General features: G+C 34.5%; 1 protein-coding gene across 1 annotated transcript in view; it reads right to left on the reverse strand.

Moving 5' to 3' along the window:
* Positions 1 to 2,428: 2,428 nt before the first annotated feature.
* The window catches only part of BOLL (boule homolog, RNA binding protein), a 69,427-nt gene continuing 56,885 nt past the window's right edge, over positions 2,429 to 14,970 (reverse strand). Inside the window, 2 exon segments of the mRNA XM_037849580.1 lie at positions 2,429 to 2,507; positions 2,509 to 2,585. Coding sequence (XP_037705508.1) covers positions 2,429 to 2,507; positions 2,509 to 2,585 — 156 coding nt within the window.

The following is a 14,970-nucleotide window of genomic DNA, read 5'->3' on the forward strand; positions in this document are numbered from 1 at the left end:
TTGAATATTTTGAATAATAGATTAGACACTAAGATAAGGATTTTAGGAAGTTTCTCTTAGGTGTTGCTAAAAATATGTAAGTGGATATTGTGTGGCTTTCTCTGGTACCAAATTTAGACATTTTAAAAACAAAGATCCTAAATAGGATAGTTAGAAACACACTGTGAGTATTAAAATCATCCCAATTGTTAATGAATACTTTAAAATTATCCTTCAAATGGTTTCTTCAGAACACCAAAGGAAAAAAAAGTATGCTTTTAAGGCAATGCTTTTTATATTAACTAAATATTTCCTTTATATACTATCATTCATTGTTTCAGAAGTTGAGGTTTTAGTCTGTATCTCTGCTCATTTTTATCATGACACTGTAAAAAGGAACTTGGCAATTAAAAGCTAAAATATTGATCTTTTATAGTTACTAAAGTTGTTTTTGTTATTATGGATATGTTACCCTATCTTAAAATAAGAGAACATTTTTTTAAATACATTAATGAATTTTTATACCACTTCAGTTTTTTATGTAGGGAGAGGAAAAACAAAGTAATATAATCATTATAGAATTGAATGAAAATAATATAGAAGTACATCAATACATTTTGATAAAGAGCACAATTGCCTAAAATAAACTGGCTAAGTAAAACACTTCAAATGTAAATCTTTTTTGAAGCAAAATACAATTACTCTTGGACTTTAAAATTTTCAAAAGGTTTAGAACAAAAATGCCTTGGTGTACACTGAATAAACTGGAAAAATAAACACAGGATTAAAATGTATGCTGAAAACAACAGACAAGCAGAGTATTAAATAGACTGTTTCATATTTTCACTACGGCTCTAATAACAGAACACCAGATCTTAAGACAAAGAATGTTACTTTCAAAATAACTGTAGCAAAATAAAATATTTTCATATAGATGGAGTGCTTATCGGGTATGCCAGAACATTTATTCCTCAGATTAAATATATTAGCCCAGAAACTTTAAAATTGATATACAGAAAAAGTATATATAATTTCAATGGAAAGTTCATTATCCTTTTTGAGACAGGATAAAAAAATTAAGGTTATAATTGGGTTATCATCCTCCTTATAATACTGTGGTTTTTAAAATTTTATTTTATTCACACAAAAGGAAGTGCAAAACCACTATAGTTCTTGGAGTGGACATGAAATTAAAATAGTGAAGAAAATTACACTTTTTCTTAGTATTGTGCAATTAAATTTCATTAAATGGTAAATTTCAATGTAGTCAGTTTAAATATTGCCTATTTATATAACTTGTTTTATTATTAATCCAAATATGTATAAAAGGAATATTTTTACATAATAAAGTTGAGATACATGTTAAACAGCATTTAGAGAAAAGTTAGTGTGTCCATTTTTTAATTTTAAAAAGTTTCAGTGTGCCGTTTTTTAATTGTAAAAATGTTCTCCAATTCTGGAAGAGCAGGCAATCGTAACTTCTTTGCATTTAAAAGGTACAATATAATGGGTAAATTTTATGCAGTAAAGGTTAATTTTTTAAAAGCCTAGAAACATCACAAACTAAGACATGAATGAAAGATAAAAAGCAAAATTGAAAATGTAGCTGTGTTAAAGGAAGAAATATGCAGCTACTCTGACATGATAGATGCAGTGAATGCTTATACTTTCTAAGATATTTTAAGAAGTGTATACTTAACATATGAATGACAAAAGAGGGTCAGTAATAGATATGGAGAAATCTTTAAGTATGTTTAAGAACAGTGTCAACTTTAGCCATAGTAATTTAGATGAGAAAAATAGTCATAATATGACAGATTTCTGGATATTATATATACAAATTATTTTTAACAAATATGTGTTAATGTTTCTAATATACACCTAGAGTTTGAAAATTTTTTCAAAAACATTCGATGTTGATAAAATATATACAAACCTAAATACAGTGGAACCAAAGTCATGTGGAAGCTAGAATCTATTCTACATATATTATCTTCCTAACACAAGAGTGTTGTCTTTAACTACATCATATTACAAATGGCCTGTTGCTCCTGTATTCTATACACCCATGGCTGTGTCTACAAATATGAAACTGAAACATCCAAACACCAAAGATGTTTTTAAGTGGTTGTATATAAGGTTATCAGGTTGATAAGATAGCCAGATGATGATCAAAATTTTCAAACTTTATCAATATATTTGTTATCATAGATATAAACTTTGTTCTATTTGTTACAGATTATAAGTCTATTAACTTAAGTGAGGGTGAATTAATAAAGGAAACCATTTTATCTTGTATCTCCAATGTTCTGGCTATTAAGATTTCTTTAATTCCCTTAAAAAAGCAAAAACATTTAACCTTAAGCAAATCCAAAACCTCATATTTGTTATCAGACCACATATGGGGCTAGTTATTGTCTATTATTGGATAAAATAGATATCCAAGATTCTACTTAACAGAATCAGTAGAGGAAGGTGGAGTAAGAATTGAATCCTCTGCTCTGAAATCTTTCCTAGGATGAAAGTGGGCTTCGAGAATATCGAGGTTTCAAACCTACAGATGAAGGTTGAGAAAAGCTTCTTCTCACAGAATGTAACCTTGGTTCCTATTAAGAGATTTAAAGAAAATTAGGGTTTTAATGCATTTTAAATGGCTCTTATTTTATAATTACTTAAGGGAAAGATTTTAAAAATAAGGTATTATTTGGGCCTGGGTTCTGAGGAGAGAATATGTGCTTTAGGAAAATTCTCACTAGAAAGAGTAGATTACCTTTTAACCTGCTGCTGCATAAGGAGGCATTTTAGGGCTGGGAATTAATTGCTTGTAAAAAGAAGCTTACTAGGAAGGATCTAAGAACAGCCAAAACCAGTGGCATTTCTAAATTACTGGATCATACTTCTTTGTGTCATTGATGAACTCTGAGTAAAGATTGTTTAAAAAAATTTTATGTTCCAAGTGATATACAGAATTAAAGTCAGATCCTATGGGTGAGAAAACAACTATCCAGAGAAAATCAGGGGATTATTAATAAACTGCTTTACGACATTGAGAATAGGAGTTTCACCTAAGGCATCTGTAATGCCTAAATGCCGACTTCAAAGCATAAAGGTGTCACCAAATCCTTTTGCCTAAAAACTCCATCATTTTCTTTGGCTGTCTTATATGATTTGCATTTGAATGTATCTGTGACTCAAGAAGAATGAAAGCATCAGTGGGGCTGAGTTCATTTAATATAGCTGAATAAAACTTTTGAAGTGGCACCTGGGTCACATCAACTCCCCAACCTGAATCTGACAACAGAAATTTTATAGCAAGTGTTCAAATAATTCTTCTAAAACGTTAACTAGCAACTTACATATAGTTAAGGGAAAAGAACTAAAGCTTCTAAAGCAAAAAACAAAATTTGTGTAAAGAAGCATGGTTGATATACACAGTTATAATTTCCATTATCTGGGTATATAAGCCACTCTATTGACCTGCAAGACTCTGAGCATGTCAACCAGCAGTGAAAGAGCTTGTCAGTGCTAGAATAGGTAAATTAAAAATATCAGAAGTAAGTCATGAAAACACTGGATAATTTTTTATGGCATAGCAGACTAAATACCTCTAGGATTAAAAATGTTTTAAATTGTGCAGTTATACGGAGAGTTTATTCATATCACTTCAGGTTCTTTTGTGAAGGTACAAAATACTCTTCCAACCAGAAAAGAAATACATTTATGAAGTAATGTAAAATAAGTTAAAGATAGTTTATCTAATTAATATTGTAAGAAAATTATATCACACCATATTTAACCTAAAGTTTTTGAGCTAAGGAGATTTCAGTAGGCAATTATGATAATCCATTTATCTTAGAATCCACACCAAATTTTATCGGTATAAAAAGTGGTGTGAGTTTGGTAATTGCTATGAGGATGTAAAAAAATGAAAACTAAACTAGAATAGCCCCTTTCTACAACAGCAAAAATGACACAGAGGGTCTGTACAAAGGCTGATAAATGTCTATATAATAGTTATTATCAAGAAGAAAAGAAACAAGGAAAAAAAAGAAAGAGAAAAGAAGAAAAAACACCAAAGATCCATGTGTTTTTTGTTAATGGACTTTATGCTTTCAAAAACATGCAAGTGTGCCACGTTCCCAAAAATATAGACTAGATGGCACAACCTGTAGGAATCCTTTGCTATCAGAGGGATTAAAATTTTTGTGGGGTATTTTGGAGGCCCTTTCTTTTTACCTTGTGTTCCTTCTTAAATTTCCCAGAATGCTGACTTGCACAATACATTTTTTTAAACTTTCTATTTTGAAATAATTTCAAACTTACAAGACAGTTACAAAAATGATACAAACCCCATACAGAGAACTCCAGCATATCCCAAACCCCCCAGATAACCAGATCCACCAATTATAACTTTTTTGCCACTTTTGTGGTATCATTCAATCTATCCATCTATTCGTCTGTGCACAGTACTTTTTAAGAAAGTTTTTTTTTTATGAACAATCTTAAAAAAAGTATTAAATTCTTGAGTATTCCATTTTGGCCAAGAAACTGACTCATACTCGGGTTACTTGAGAAAGTATGATTACATTGTTGCATGTTCATCACAATTTGTTTCTTTATTTTAAAAATGAAATATTTTCTGATCCATTTCCTAAATGCTTTGTGTTAGATTTAATTTTAGTGATTCAGTGAAAGATGGTCCATAACTCTTAGTTGAGACAAAAAATATTTCTGAATGTATTGTGTTCTTCAAGAACTTCCCTGCCCCTTGACATCGCTTGCCTCCATACAGGTGACAGTTTATCACTGTATTACATTATATAGTTGATAACATTTAATTAATAATCTGAAGTTCTGGGTTCTACCATTTAATACTGATGTAATCCTGGGCAAGTCTCTTAATCTTTCTAAGCCTCAACTGTTTTATTCATAAAAAATTGCTTGCTTATTTCACAAAAATATTGAGTGGATACAATGAGATAATATATGTTAAGTACTTACAAATTATAAGGTGCTACTCTTAGAATAATATAGTAGGCAAAAATGTGATAGTTCAAGCAAAATTTTATAGACAACAAAATTAATACAATTTTTATAAGGAATATTATCATGGACTTTAAACAATCTTCAATGACTTAACCAAAATTTTATAGCAAATTTAGTTATATAGTGAAAGCTACCAACATCTTAAATTAATATCTTAAGACTAATCCATAGCTGTAGACTCAGTTTCAAATATAAAGTAAGGGATAATAGAATCTTGAAACTTTACTTTAGCCCATGAGTTACATTGTTCTATGCTTTTATGTTTATAACATGGGAAACAGGTTTATACCTAATATAATTCAATCTATTATATAGCCATATTAATGGCTAAAATGGAAACTACAAGGCTTAAATGGTTAAAGTAATAGAGGAGTCCACTCCTAACCCTTTTGACTTAATACCTCTTCCAGACTATACTTCATTTTATGTGTGTGTTTTATTATTAAAATTATTTGCCAATTTTGGTAGTAGTACAAAGTCTTTGTGACTCCTCAACACATTTGACCTAAGTTTATATTTTGGTTTGTTGTATGTAAGTTTGAGTTCTTGTACTTTCCTAAATCCTCTGCCCTTCATTTCATACCAAATGACAAAGTGCATTAAGTTTCTCTGTTAACAATATCCTATTATTCATAGAAAGGAATTTGTAATATAAGATTGAAAAGCTGAAATCCACAGATTGAAAAAATTCTCTTTAAATATTAAGAACATACAAAGTATATGCAAGCACTTAGTTCTCCAGGTAAAAGGCAGGTATTTGTATTTGTGGTTTCTTGTTTTAACTTACTGTTAGTTACAATTCAGAGACTAACAAGTTTCCAGAAGCTATAAAAACCCTCATTGACATTCCCAGTGTGGTTCCAATGGAATAAGAGGATAGTAGTCAAGAGAGCACTTGATTTGGCCTTTAAAATCACAAAGATTTTTTTCCTTAATTGGTTAAGCTATACTTCTGGATACCTATTTAATGTTACATTCACTTTGCAATTTATTAATGGGGTTACCTATGTCCTGGGTTCTCTGGAACAGTATTATATTATTAAAATTTTATTTCTGAAAAATAGTTTTGAATAGAATGATTTTATAAGTTTATTAAAATGAGACTTCTTTGCTGATCAATATATACATATTTTAAACATGATATGATTTTAATTATTTTTGGTGCCTTCTTTCACTTTCAAGTGCCCTGATCTGGATGATAAAATGATGTGATTACTCCATATATTAAGAACTTGGAGCAGAGATCAGCAGAGTCAAGAACTTTTTGACTTGCACAAGTAGAAGAAGGAAAAACAGAACTTCATATGACTGAAAAAACATGAAAGGACTTTGTCCTTATGTAAATAACTTTCTATAAAGATAATCAAAATAAAATAAAATCTGTTTGCTGCTACTTCAATGAAGGTGGCACTGAGATTCAAGATGAAATATGTGCTAGGAAACAAGAACTCCTGATTCTGAGTCCATATAATGATATGTCAGAGAAGATTAAACTATTATTGATATTGGAACCTAGCACGTCTCTGAGAAAAGATGTAGCTGGATTCTTATGTAAGACCCTATTCAGACAGACCCTATTGAAAGTCTGACTTACCATATAGAATGAACTGTACTTTTTTAAACAATAGAGACAAGATTCTTATGAAATTGCACAACCTGGGATTAAATCATGTTAGTGAAAATTGTATTGTCAGTTATCTTTACCTAGTGGGTATAAAGATGTTTGGTTTGAAGGATGTTTAATAGAGAAGACCCAACTGGATGATTTACAAGAAGTGACTTTTAGAATGAATTCTGGATGTTTCCCCAAATCCCCAAACAACTCATCATTTTGAAGAAAATAAGGGAAGCTGAATACACTGTAAAGGGCATACAAAATTTAAGCAAAGGTGACAGTGATTTAGAAATAATTTTCATAAAGCAAGTGAATGGATTAAGTGAGTAGAACAAGGTAGGTTTATATCCCAAATCAGAGTTAGAATCATTAAAAGAAATTTTTAACTTCAAAAATCCCTTAAAAAAAAATGAGCAAGCCATTTCTCTAGTGCTTTCCAGCCAGAAGAGTTATTACCCAGAAGATGGTAATACTCAACAAGGCACATTGGGGCTAACAAAGGAGCCTGCTTGCACTGGAGGTGACTGACTTGGGATGAAGGAATTGATAATATTTTGAAACATCTGTAATCCTTTCATGGCATACTGTGTTCACATAACAGTTGACAAGTTTGGGTGTACTCAAAGTAAAAGGCATAAACTGACCTTCATCAACCATGCAAGAAACTGAACCAGAATTGGCAAAAATTCCAGAATGTGAGGGTTGACTGGGTAAGGAAAATGAACCACCATGATACGACATATTGAAAAAGTTTTCTCTGTGGATTATAAAGATCACCTGGTATATATTTTCTATTACCTGTAATAAATTGTGCCATTTCCTTGGAGTTGCTAGTTGCTAGACCTCTAGTACTTAAGGAACCAAAATGAATACAGAAAATTTAAGATTCTGTATATATTATTTTGGGGCTGTAAGATGAGTGGATTTACTGAATTTTTCATGTTACTTTTACTAGAATTATTAAGATAACAAGTCATTTTTTTTTCCTGGGGGAAAGAAAGGGAAGAAAGAACTTAATGCCCTAAAGACCACTAATACAGACAGAAATACATAGATATACCACTACAGCTCTGTAGGAAAGTATCAAGCATTTGATGCTGAAGGAGCTAAACCTTAATAAAGAATTCAGAACCTTACATTTTCTACAAATCAGATGTGGATCAGTTGCCTCCTAGAAACAGGAGGTCCACAGAATTTTGACCCATTAATTACATGTGGAGATTTAACAGTTGCTTGTTTGGTATCTTCTATAAAGGAATGGAATGCTATCTGGTAGATAAGCTCCAAAAATCCACGTTAAAAAATTAGAGCCTGTTTCTACCTTCAGATTTCTACTTCATGACTAGAAATGATGTCACATTGCTTGTTAGTAAGTAATATTACAATGATATTATCTGTTCTAACACACATATTCTCTGTCATCCTGTATATACCCTTCCACACACACACACAGCACAAAAGAAAGCTCTAATCTCCAAGACATTTATATGAGGGTACTTTACAAGAGATTACCACATACCCTCAAATTTCAAGTGATTCATCTGGATTTTAAAAACAGGATGAATGATGATACAAGCAATACTCCAAAGAACATCTGAAATCGAAATAGATATTGAAGGATAAATTTGGAAACATTTTTATCTCAAATCTTGGCAAATGAAAGTAAAATCACTATTTCTGTAAATACCACAAGTCACCTGTGCCAGTTTGAATGTACCATGACCCCAAAACACCATTATCTTTGATGCAATCTTGTGTGGGCAGATGTATTAGTGTTGATTAGATTATAATTCTTTGAGTGTTTCCACGGAGATGCGATCCACTCAACTGTAGGTGATAACTCTGATAGGATAATTTCCATGGAGGCATGGCCCTGCCCATTCAGCATGGGCCTTGATTAGTTTATTAGGGCCCTACATAAGTTCTGACAGAAGGAGCAGGCTTGCTACAGCCAAGAGGGACACTTTGAAGAATGCACAGGAGCTGAAGAGAGGAGCCTCAGCTTACAGAGACATTTTGGAGATGGCCTTTGAAAGCAGACTTTTGCTCCTGAGAAGCTAAGAGAGGACAAATTCCCCAAGAGCAAATGAGAGTGACATTTTGGAGAGGAGCTGCGGCCTAGAGAGGAACATCCTGGGAGAAAGCCATTTTGAAACCAGAACTTGGAGCAGACGCCAGCCATGTGCCTTCCCAGCTAACAAGAGGTTTTCCGGACACCACTGGCCATCCTCCAGTGAAGGTACCCAACTGTTGATGCATTACCTTGGATACTTTATGGCCTTAAGACTGTAACTGTGTAACCAAAGAAACCCCCTTTTATAAAAGTCAATCCATTTCTGGTATTTTGCAAAAAGGCAGCATTAGCAAACTAGAACATCACCTGATGGAGAAAATACCTTACTGGAGAAAATAACTCATAGCTTATTAGATAAACCCAGTCTTCAAAAATGTGAATTTGTTAAAGTGCAGTACAAAGTGTCTGTATCTGATTATCATTTAGAGTTATACCTAAGAATTCTAAGAGGAAATAGAATAGCCTTTTAAAAATAAAAAAAGATATGGATTACCAAAAATGCATATGAACTCTTAACATATCTTTCCTAGTTTCATCTGATCTTCAGGATTTATTCACAAAGGTAACTCTCTGCCTGTTATGTTTAAAATTTTCCTTTTATAATACCTATAAGAAGTAAAACAAAATTAATTGTGAAGGAGGACTAAAAGTATGTAACTCCATACTGAAGCAAAAGCTATCCTGGCCCTCTTTTTCCCCCCCATACTTTTAGATGCTCGCTGCTATTATTAGGAACCATTTTGAAAAACTTGGAGCTCTAAGAGTACCAATGGGTTCAGAAATCCAAGAAGCAAAGAAGCTGTGAAAACCAAGAATGACACTCTCTTAAGTATGGATTAGCTGTATTTAAGCTGGATCCCTTAAGCCAAAACATCTTTCCCCACAGTCTGAATTTTTTTATGTTACATTATACTGTTGAAATTCTTTCAAACTAGATTAAGTCTTTTGGGTTAATAGGTATTCTTTTTAAGCCTAATCTTAGGAGAGTTGAGGAGGGGAAAGACACTTGATTCTCACCTGTTTTTAGTCCCAAGATCTAGAATTCAAGTTAGTATTATTAGATTATATATTTAGCTCCAATAAGACTTTTTGGTGAATTTAAATCCCATTACAATATGGTTGGAACTGGGCAAAACTTTTCCAAAATTAAGTGTGCCTGATTCTATTTCTTTTCTTTTTTTTCTCTTGATTTACAGCCATATTTGAGAATGAAAGCAGAGATGACAGGATACAAATTATGGCTACATAGTAAATAACCTTAATTCTTTTTTTTTTAAAATTTATTTTGAAATAAATTCAAACTTACAAGAACAGGTGCAAAAACAATACAAAACCCATACACAGCATACCCTGACCCCCCTCCCCGATACCCCGATCCACCAACTTTAACATCCTGTCACACCAACATTTCTTTCTTTCCCTCTCTCCCTCCCTATCTATCATCCATCATCTGTTGCTCTGTCTTCTGACCATATGAAAGCAAGCTGTACACATCCTTGAACAAACACTATAATTCACATATACAATTCCCACGAACAAGAACATTCTTTTATGCAATCCCATTAAGTGCAGCTAAGTTCAAGAAATTCAACACTGATACAAAGCTTATATTCTATATTTACTTTTTTTTTTTCTCTTATGTCCCCACTGTGTCCCTTTGAGTCTCCTCTCCTCCATCCTCAGATCCCATCCAGGCTCATCCTTGGCATTTAATTGTCATTGCCTATTTAGACTGTCTTTTTCTTTTTCAATTGTGGAAACATATATATAGCCTAAATCTTCCCATTCCAACCCCTCCCTAGCATTCCATTAGTGGGATTAATCACATTTAGAATGTTGTAATGCTATCACCTCCCTACCATCCATTACTAGAAATTTCCCTTCACCCCAAACAGCAACCCTACACTCATTTCTTAACTCCCAAATGCCCCTTCCCCCACTTCTCATAACCCATACTCTACTTTTCATCTCTATGGTCATAGTCTCTGATAATTTCTTTTGTGTTTACTGTGGGGCTTAAATAACCTCTTAAATCCGTAACAATCTTGGTTTTCTTTGAAACCAACTTAACTTCAGTAGGACACATAAACTATGTTCCTATACTCCTCCATACCCCCACCTATTTTATACAGTTCTTGTCAAAAACTACATATTTTACATTGAGTCCCAAACCACTGATTTGTCATTAGAGTTTATGCATTTTATATCCTGTAGGAAGTAAATAGTGGAGTTATAGTTCAAAAATTATTGACTTCTATTTGTACTCCACTGTGGTCAGAGAATGTGCTTTGAATATATTCAGTATTTTTTTTTTTTTTTTAAATTTATTGAGGCTTGTTTTATGTCCCAGCATATGGGCTATTCTGGAGAAAGATCCGTGATCACTAGAGAAAAAATGTGTGTCCTAGTGATTTGGGATGTAATGTTCTATATATGTCTGTTAAAATTCTCTGTATCTCTCTCTCCTTTCCTTGTTCCTCTGTTGGTAGGACTCCCTTTAGTATCTGAAGTAGGGCAGGTCTTTTATTAGCAAAATCTCTCAGCATTTGTTTGTGAAAAATTTAAGCTCTTCCTCAAATTTGAAGGAGAGTTTTGCTTGATAAAGTATTCTTGGTTGGAAATTTTTCTCTCTCAGAATTTTAAATATGTCATGCCACTGCCTTCTCACCTCCATGGTGGCCGCTGAGTACTCACTACTTAGTCTTATGTTGTTTCCTTTGTAGGTGGTGAATTGCTTTTCTCTTGCTGCTTTCAGAACTTGCTCCTTCTCTTCAGTATTTGACAGTCTGAATATGTCTTGGAGTGGGTTTATTTGGATTTATTCTATTTGGAGTTCTCTGGGCATTTATGCTTTGTGTATTTATATTGTGTAGAAGGTTTGGGACATTTACCCCAACAATTTCTTTGAATACTCTTTCTAGCCCTTTAGCCTTCTCTTCCCCTTCTGGGACACCAATGAGTCTTAAGTTTGGACGTTTTATTCTATCTATTGTATCCCTGGGATCCATTTCAATTTTTTCGATTTTTTTCCCCATTCTTTCTTTTGTTCTTTCATTTTCCGTTCTGTGGTCGTTGAGGATGCTGAGTCATTGTTCAACTTCCTCTAATCTTGTATTGTGAATATCCAGAGTCTTTTTAATTTGGCTAAGTTTCTTTTATTTCCATAAGATCTATTTTTTTATTTACTCTTGCAATGTCTTCTTTATGCTCTTCTAGGGTCTTCTTTATGTCCTTTATATCCTGTGACATGCTCTTCTTCATGTCGTTTATGTCTTGTGCCATGCTCTCGTGTGATTTTATGTCTTTGATTAATTGCACCAAGTGCTGTGTCTCTTCTGATCTTTTGATTTGGGTGTTTGGGTTCTCCATATCGTCTGGTTTTATCATATGCTTTTAAGATTTTGTGTTGTTTTTGGCCTCTTCGCATTTGCTTTGCTTGATAGGGTTCTTTCAAGTTGTAAAAAAATACCAATCTAAATTTTTCAGAAATACAAGTTGGTGGCGTACACTTTCTCTAACTAACCAGCAGATGGCATCTGCGAGTCACCTATACCCCTCAAGTCAGTTCTCCTCAACTTTGTCTTTGTGGTGTGTGGGGAAATGATTCTTGTGGGGTTCAGTTGGTGAACTCAGTATGGGTGTGTTGTTGGAGCTGTCTGCCCTGAATGTGGGACATGTGTCTGGGTGGTTAGGGAGGCAGGGCAGCTTTAATAATCAAACCTCCCAGGTGTTCCCGGAGATTTAAGGCTGCTACAAGAGTCGAAGCCTTCATTTCAGTCTTTCCACAGATTGTCTCTGCTGCTGACTCACAAGTCCTTGGTATTGGTGTAGGGACCCTGGGTTTTCCGAGCAGGTCCTCTATCCCTGCTGTGCTCTTCCAGGACCTCTGCTAAGGGAAAGCTGTGCCACGTCACAAGTGCACGCCGGCCTCCAGGGAAGCCCTGGGCCACTGGGCCGTGCAGGGGCATTCCCAGCCTGCTTTAAAGATGGTTGAATGTGGTGTGTTAATTTCCCCCTTTTCGCACAGCTCTGCCTTCCCAGCTGCGGGACAATTAGCTGTGGGTGCACTAAAGGCATCCACAGCCGATATTGTGGCATTTACGCGGTGCTGTGGGCAAGACTCCCCGTCATACTGGGTTTCTTGACACGGCTCTGGGCTGTGGGTCCGGCCCCAGGAAGGAGCATCCCCAGGCCACTGGGGAGATGTCTGCAAGTGGTGCAGTTTCTTTCTCCTTTTGGCTCCCCTCTGTCCCACTGTCCCTGAGACAATCAGCAGCAGGTGTGGGGAGGGCTATCCTCCACGCCAGACACTGAGGCATTGGCTACAGCCCGCTCCTGCAGTGCTTCACTGTGTGGTTCTCACTGCTGTATCTGCAGCTGCTCCTGGGTTTCATTTTTTTTTTTTTTTTTTTTTTTTTTAAAAGAACTAGTCCATTTCCAAGTGCCAACCCGTGGTTTCCCCACACCGCAGCACAGCCATGGGACTTTCAGCCGGCTTACTCACTCGTTTCAGAATGCAGACTCCCCGTTTCACTAAATGCACATTCCCTGTGGATTTAGCAGACCTTTTCTGGCTGGTGCATTGCTGGAACTGGCATTCTGGGTCACTTTCTGGCTTTTATCTAGTATTTTTCACGGAGGTGTTTTTTTTGCCCTGTCTCACCTAGCCGCCACCTTAGGTTCCTCAACCTTAATTCTTTACATTTTCAGCCAAGAAGGTTACTTGAATTGGATAGATATATAAAAGACTCAAGGTCTCTAAAAGTTTGGAGAAATTCTATCCAAAGTAGAAAACAGAGGTCCCTCAGAATGCTAGTAGTCAGAGGAGGGAAAAGCCAGAGTGAAGGGAGGTCTTTCACAAGGTCAACATGTTGAGTCAAACAACAAGGATATGGTAATTGGAGAACAAGCTGGAAAGGAGATGTTCAGGTGTTAACAGGGGATTCTTCCCAGACTGAAACAGAGGACATCTGGTAGGTCTAGGAAATTGGCGGGACAAGAAGAATATAGTTTTATTTCTACTTTGGAATTTTCCAACAGGAAAAGTGTTTTTTTAAGCCCTGATACCTATCAAAGACAAGGATCTAAAGATAATGTCACAAAACTTGCCAACAGCAAGTAATGGGAGGAAAATAAATGCTAAGAACTTTGAGGCAGGCAACCTTGAAGCCTTTATGTTTCAGGGCAGAAACCTGACTCTCCCTAAAAAATCAAAATAACAGCACAAAAAAACTACCATCTGCTCAAAAGCTTTGTGGGAAAAAATTCTCAAAGATGTATTTTATCATCTATATCTTATGAAGGAAGAAATGGAGAAGAAAAAAGTAAGAATCTAATTCAAAGGACTTTGTTTCTACATTTTCTCTCTTCATGCCTAAGGAGATACCTGACCCTTGTAAGTATTATCCCAAAGAAGTGTGAAGGTCTAGGGTTCCCCAAATTTTCTCTGATTAGAACCAGAGAACATAAAGTAAAAGTGCCGGACTAAGGAGAAGACTCTTGAAACAGAGAAAAGGAAGCGTTTTAGTTTCTATGTGTAGAGAGCATGATGCTTTCACACAAAAGAAGTACACCAAAGAGATGTTTATAATCCATATCACCTTGAGAGAAATGCTAAATGATGATTACTCTGTGGGTGCAAACCTTGATAAAAATGCAAAACCAAGGTTAACATACTAGCTTCACTAAGAAAATTATGCAACTAAAGTATTAGGGAACAACAAAGGACTGGCTTCAATTAATCTAAGAAATACATTATCAAATGAGAAAAACTGACAAACCAATGGACAGAAAATTTTTAAATTACATTTTTAAAAAAAAAAAACACGTAGATTTCTATATGGTATCACTCACTAGCCTAAATAAAGTGTCTTAATGACTAGTCAGCCTATCTTCACTTCACTATAATCACAGTTGGCATTACATTAATTAATACTGTTGTAAGCAGCATTCCTAAAAAGAATAAAACTGGAAATCCTGAATCTGTTGGTTTACTAGTTTGAAACTTATGCCTGTTATTTTATATTTCTTAATCCTTATAGGTCAGAAGGATGGGTAACATCAAGATAACCATGAAACTAGTATATGGAAAACTGAAGAAGGATGATGTCACATGGAAAGGAGAGATAAAATAATGACAATACGGAGTAAAACAAGTAATTTTGAATAGCACTTGATTTGGGAGAAACCAGCAGAATACAGAAATATTAACACATCTATACAATACATAAAAGAAAAAAGACAAAAACACATGAGT

This window comes from Choloepus didactylus, chromosome 9 (genome assembly GCF_015220235.1).
Source record: "Choloepus didactylus isolate mChoDid1 chromosome 9, mChoDid1.pri, whole genome shotgun sequence".
NCBI classification, from domain to species: domain Eukaryota; kingdom Metazoa; phylum Chordata; class Mammalia; order Pilosa; family Megalonychidae; genus Choloepus; species Choloepus didactylus.